General features: G+C 32.4%; 1 protein-coding gene across 1 annotated transcript; it reads left to right on the forward strand.

The window, feature by feature from the left end:
• The first annotated feature begins 3,508 nt into the window (after positions 1-3,508).
• LOC103575376 (uncharacterized) lies at positions 3,509-6,234 on the forward strand. The gene is made up of 3 exons (XM_053737900.1): positions 3,509-3,708; positions 3,857-4,114; positions 6,189-6,234. Exons 1-3 carry the CDS (start codon positions 3,509-3,511, stop codon positions 6,232-6,234), a joined length of 504 nt encoding a protein of 167 aa, XP_053593875.1.
• The last annotated feature ends 497 nt before the right edge of the window (positions 6,235-6,731 follow it).

Here is a 6,731-nt window from a genome sequence, read left to right on the forward strand (position 1 = left end):
CTGATTTGCGGCGGTTTATATAGGCGCCAATTATAGGCGAGGGGTAGCACGCGCGACCTAAATTTAATTTTGTTACCAAAAACTAATGTTATTGAGCAGAGTCGAATACTTGCGGGGTGTGGTGTAAGAAAAGGCGTACGTGACGATCTCGGATCGAAACTTCTCGAACAATAACAAAGACTCAAAAAAAGACGATGGTAAGAGCTAGGGGTGGAAGAAAGAGATTCGACCCCATGTTATTAGATAGGAGTTATTTTAGTCTGTTAATTACGGGTTATTAATAAGATTTATCATGTAGGTGGTTATTAATTATTGATCCTTTTGTCATTATCTTTCGATTGGTTATAGTCATTTCTTCCTATCGTCAGTGGTTTAAAAGTTACACATATTTTTAATTATAATATTCAATAAATGGAAATTATTATTATGTTCGTAGATAGATCTGCGTTAGAGGATTATGGTGATAATTTCAGTTTTTCATTATTTTAATTATTTGTCGAGTTATTTAAAGTTGAATTTAACGATATAGTCGTATGTGTTAGAGAAAAAAGTAATTGTATGAGTTGTTATGTCCGCCGCTTAAATTTAAATTAATTATCCGGGATTTCTCCCTTTGGTAGCGATAGAAAAATTTAGACGAGCGATTTGGAGGTTGCGGACAACATTAAAGAATACGAGGAAGAGGTATCTTCCTATAATTTATTATTTATGGTGGATCTTTTACTTCGAAGTAAGAACCCAAACGTCTCCGAAGAGACCGGTGATCTTGTGTTGAACCAGTTATCTCATGAAAGAATAGAATGTAAATCTTTCACCTACCTTTCGATGTTTCTTTCTTTCTAGTCACGGCAGGTTAGATCCCTCCAGAACGTTGCAGCTCACTCAGCTTCCTCCTGTAGGATTTGGTTGGATGGGCGCGGCTGGGGTTGTAGGATGTAAACTTATGTGCTACTCTCGAATGAAACTCGGAAGGCTGAACTTATGGTTTTTCTGCTTTTTATTTCTGATTTAGCTACAATTCACTTGTACACTGAATCCTTTACACAAATTTTTAACATTTGATATTTTAAGAATATTGATTATTCTCGGATATTTTATAAGATTTGTATTTTATATTTAATGCGTCCTTTTTACACACCCGAGAGGTGATTTTATGCGCAAAATAACTCAGACCGAGATGGAATCGCAAATACACGTGATTTGCGTCACTATTTCAATCGGACCGGAAGTTTCTATTAATCTGTGAGGATTTTTAATAGATAAGAAGTCGATTATTGCTTTTTCAACGCCTAAGCGGAATCCTGCAATAATTGACTGCAAAAAGATGTCAATTTTAGAATGCCTTATTGATTATTCAACGCCGAAGCGGATTCCTGCAATAAGGTTTAAATAGAAAAATATTAAAGATCCTCTTATTGACTTTTCAACGCCTGGGGCGGAATCCTGCAATAAGAGTGCACGAAAGTTCGACGTTCGAATATTCGCGGACCGTAAGTTAGAAGAACCGACTGGCCATGAGCTATGGGTGCTCAGGCTTTTTATAAACTTTGATTTAGCGATTGATAGGGAATTTTTAATTATTGTTATTGGTGGAAGGTGACGACAGTTTATTAATTGTTTGTTCGCCTTATTGCAGTTATCCTCCCACTATTCTTTGTCGCATAAAAAGGTGGAAAAAGCTGACGCTGCGTTTTCGCGCGCTTTTGAAAAGAAGAGCTCTGTAATAATTATTTTTAAATAATTATTAGAATAAATAAAAAAAAAATTATTTGGACATAACAGAGTCATGCGCCACGCCTTAGAACGAAGCTTCTAGATCCAGCCCAATGTAATTGGGTGAGCCTTATGTTAAATTGGTAGTTACCGATTACTAATTAGGATTAGGGTATAGATGTTTATTGATTATTATTCCTCTCGTTATTGTCTTTCGATTGATTGTAGTCGTTTCGTTCTACTGTTATTGGTTGAATGCTAACTTATTTTTAATCATTACGGGATAATTATTATATAATCTGGAAGTATTATCGATTCATTTAGATAAAGTATGTAACCAGATTACAATGATGTTTTTAGTTTCTCGTTATTTTGATTATTTATCGAGTTATTGTATGTAGAAATAAGCGATATATTCGTATGGGTTAACTAGAGAAATGGCGAGATACGTTACACGGTACGTCACAAGAAGAACCTTGAGAACGCGAGAAGGCAGGTCGTAGTAATTCTATTAATGGAAGAAGAGATGCAATCCCATGCTTTTAGGTAGGCTTATTTTAAATGGTTAATTACGAATTATCCATTAAGACTGAGATTTGAGAGTTTAATAATTAATAATCTATTTTTCCTTATCTATCAATGGGTTATGATTATTTGTCCTTATCGTTAGTGGTTTCGAAGTTATGCCGGTTTTTGGTTTTATATAGATAATAATGTGCAATTATTTTTAATCTCGTCGGTAAAGGGACACTAGTGGATTGTCGTAAGAACTTTAGTTAATCATTATTTTATCTATTAGTTAAATTATTAAAGATAGAAGTTGCGCTCTTACAACTGTATTAGTGAGACCAGGGTGAAGCGAAAGAGTAAGATTCCTTGATCGACCTCTGATGGTTAGTTAGTTAATATATAGGCTTTTATCTAAACGTGGATTCTATTTTTTCTTATCTACCGACTGATTGTAATTTACTCCTGTTGTCATAGTTAAGTGGCTATGACTTTAATTATTCTCTGTTGAATGTTGAGGAATTATTATTATGATTTTTTTTTCTATTATGGTATGTTATGGTTGTCCGACGTTGCGTAGTTAGTTGGTTAGTTGTTATCTTGTTTTTGTATTGGTACGTTGGGACATTGCGTTTTAATTTGTTAATATTTATTTAATAAAAACGTTCTTGGGTTATTGTGCAATATCTATTATTGCGTATTAAGCGTTATTTATGATTTTATTTACTGTCAATGGTGTTGATTATAGAGTTTATTAACTTGTTTTTGTTATTAATTATCAGTTTATTTTATACTTATTTAGAATTTAAATAAAACTCAATATTTATTTGGATTAGTAGATACTAGAAAGAATGCAGAGGGTCTAGGTGATTTAAATGTAAAGTCAACGACGCATTGATATAAAGGTTATCAGGGTGGTGACACTTGGCCTTATACGAAAAAACGGAAGAGCCTCACGTGGCATTATTTGAAAGTCGTACTGTTTAGGTTGCAAGCATTAGAGAGCTTATCATGGTTTAATTGATAATTAAATTTATTAGTTAGTTCATTATTTCTTCATAAGCAATAAAAAGGAAAATTTATAGTATTCTTTGTTTACATCAACAAGTTCTGACCACTCATCTGACCTTTGATATGTTTAGTTTTAGTTTTTATGAATTTAGTTTTTAGTTATTCAATTATACGACATTTTCGTATTTTCGCATGTTACGCCGTAACAGTACCTAAACGTATAACTTCGGACCAAGGTCCGCAAATCGAATCGTCGTTATTCCAATCGCTGTTAAAAATGAATGGAATAAAATACCTGCTTACCACGCCGTATCATTCGCAAGCCAATGGTCTCGTCGAACGCCTACATCGTCAGCTCAAATCAGCACTTTTGTGTCATAAAGAGTCATGGTATGACGCATTACCAGCCGTTTTAGAAGGCTTACGCGCTAGTTGGAAGCACGACATCCAGACGACCACCAACTGTATTAGTGTAAGGTGAGCCTATCCGTTTGCCTGGTGAGTTACTCACTCCCAGTAACAAAACTACGCCTCATAACATTGTCAATACCTTAAAACGTCATTTTAATTCATTAGCACCTGCCGAAATGTCGCGTCACGGCAAGCATTCTGTTTTTTGTTTCAGGAACCTTAGTACTTGCAGTCCTGTACTGGTACGGAATGACCAGGTTGGACCATCTTTCGAAGCGCCATACGAAGATCCATATCGTGTAATAACTCGACACGATAAATACTTCATCGTCGATTTTCGTGGACGACAAATCGCTATTCCAGTGGACAGATTGAAGCCGGCTTACGAGGCGAATCCAATCGACATGCCGATGACAATAGCAAACTCCCACCCAAATAGCACAGCAACTGAGACTCAAAAACGCCGAGTCCGGTTTAACATTTAAAAATTTACACTATTTAATTTTTTTTTTTTTTTTACATAAAAGTTTTTTTTTACAAAGTAAGAATTTACCACTGTATTATACTCATTCATTAACTTATTTATTCATTCATATCATTTGTAAATATTCCATTACTTTAATTATCGTGTATTAAATTTAAAACAAAAAAAAAAGGAAAAAAAACAAAGGGAGTTCTGTAGCGTTGGTACAATAATTACGATCGATCAATTTCGGCAATCTACGCCGAACATCAATTTTTCCATATTCCGTCTCTACCTCATTCGTAGAGACACAATAAGTCATACCGCTGAACTGCATACACGCATCTAAGCATTTCTATTGTATTTTCAAATTTTATTGTGTTAATTACGTTGGATAAATAAAACATTTATTTATCATTATTAGTTGGTTTAAATAATTTATTTAATATATATATATACATTAGGGTTGTCACGTAGCGATTCAAAATTTTCTTTATTTTAATTAGTTGTAAGTTAAATATTTTAGTTTTACGTTCAAATTTGAATCTTTACGCGGGCATTCCGCCATTTCGCCGATGGAGACGGCAGTCCGTGCACTGTGCTAGCCCATGCACGTGGCGTACGAGAGAGCACGTGTGTGAATTAATTTTATTTTATGATTTAAAAATACAAACCATTGATTTTTGTTAATTTTAAGTATTTGTTTATGATTTCGAAACAGTTGAGATTCATAATCCAGCGTAACATTATGCCCCAACATTTCTTTAAAATATTATTTTTATTAAACTTTTCATCCGACTAAGGATGTCAGTTGATGTTTGGAAAAATATTGACCGCCGGGTAGGGGAAAATCAATACTTAGGCTATATTTCCGACGTCAATTCTATGATTTTAACTAATTATTATTTAAATTATTAGATGAGATAAAAATATGTAAACAGTATAAATAAATAGTTTATGCATTGAAATAATTATTCATGTATTATTCAGGTGTCGAAAAATTATCTTTATAATTTATATGTTTAATTTAAAACTAGGCTCAGGGCTAATAGAAATAATCATAATAGTAATTAAGGGCGATGGGCGCGCCACGTGGGCGACGACCAATAGGTGGAGGATAAAGTAATTAAATTAGAAAGATACGGGCAATTGTTGTAAGCGGACGCTGTCCTCAGAGTGAAATTGTGCATCATTACGTTTTTTCTTATTTTGGCTAAAGATTACAGTTATAAAAGTTCACCGGGTGAATTAGCTTATATTTTTTTCAACTCATATTATTTTGGTTGTCTGGAAAATTAATTTTGAGTAAGTACTTTGGATTCATTTCGCCGTGTATATTTTCTACCTAATAACTTCCCCCGGTAGTTGTTGGTCGCTGCGGAGGATACAATTACTTTGTTTATAGTTATGAACTGAATGGTACACGACATATGTATAAATAGTTATTGTTAAGTATCGTTGGATAATTATTTTATATAGTTGAAAATATCCAGGTATTTTTATATATATGTATACTAGTCAAATACAACGTAGTTAAACGTTGCTGGTAGACATATATATAAATATATACCTACAGACATATACATCTATAGTGCGCATACAGTACTTGAGCAAATTCCTCAAGTACTGACATCATCACTTGGATGAAAAATTCCCTAAGTATAAAAATTATTTTGGTTTTCACTCAAACTATTTGTAAGAATAATAAGCATTATTATTTATATTTACTATTATTTATATTTATTATCACTTAAAAATAATTAAGTAACTTTACTTTTTTTATTTTGATTTATTTACCCCAGCGGTCAAAATCATTATTGAAATTTTTATTTTAAAATTATAAATTATTTAACAGAGGAGGATTTATTATTTTGAGTGTGAGTGAGAAAAAATTCCGTATCTTTCTCTCTCTCACAGGTGCTGAGAGATAAAATAAGAAATAAAAATATTGTTATTATTTATTAATTTTGGAATTATTCCAATTGGAATAATTAATTCTTTTGCTCAATATTAAGATTAATAGTATTAACTAAATTAAATTATATTAGATTATATTAAATTGAATATAAATAATTTTTTCTAGTTACATTATATTCCGAGTTGAGTACGGTGTTTTGATGTTGCGATAATTATCTAACAAAATTTATCCTCAGTGGTAAAAGTGTATAACTAGTTAAATTATATTTTGGGCAATCACCAGGTATTATTGTTATTAATTTAAACAAAACTAAATCTTGTGTAAAATTAATATTTTTACTATTGTTTATAAAATTAAATATTCGGAAACCAAAAGCTGTCGGGGAGAATTTAATATTTATTTTCCTCTGGATCTTTTCCTACTGTTTCATTTCATTTTTCCTGCTCTTATTTATTACTAGTATATAATTATTTATCATATGTTTACTATTTTTTTTTATTATCTATTTAATTTCTATTGTGTCGCTCGAGTGTTTATCCGCTTCGCCACAAGTCACTTGCTCGGATTTTCCCTCGTAAATTCCCCCTAAATAAATTTTGTCCGTTTTAAGTAAACGGTTTGGCACCTGCGTGCACTAGCCCAGCCTGAGGAGCTGGTTCAGGCACAACATTCATTTATTTATAATTTAACAATTATCCAAATCTATTA

Source organism: Microplitis demolitor, chromosome 4 (genome assembly GCF_026212275.2).
Source record: "Microplitis demolitor isolate Queensland-Clemson2020A chromosome 4, iyMicDemo2.1a, whole genome shotgun sequence".
Lineage (NCBI taxonomy): Eukaryota > Metazoa > Arthropoda > Insecta > Hymenoptera > Braconidae > Microplitis > Microplitis demolitor.

Excerpts from the sequence above, each read along its gene's own strand:
- LOC103575376 (XM_053737900.1), top strand. The coding sequence starts at position 3,509 with ATGAATGGAATAAAATACCTGCTTACCACGCCGTATCATTCGCAAGCC. Across the intron at positions 3,709-3,856 it reads ACCAACTGTATTAGTGTAAG|GAACCTTAGTACTTGCAGTC; the intron begins GTGAGCCTATCC and ends TTTTTGTTTCAG. Across the intron at positions 4,115-6,188 it reads ACTCAAAAACGCCGAGTCCG|TTACATTATATTCCGAGTTG; the intron begins GTTTAACATTTA and ends AATTTTTTCTAG.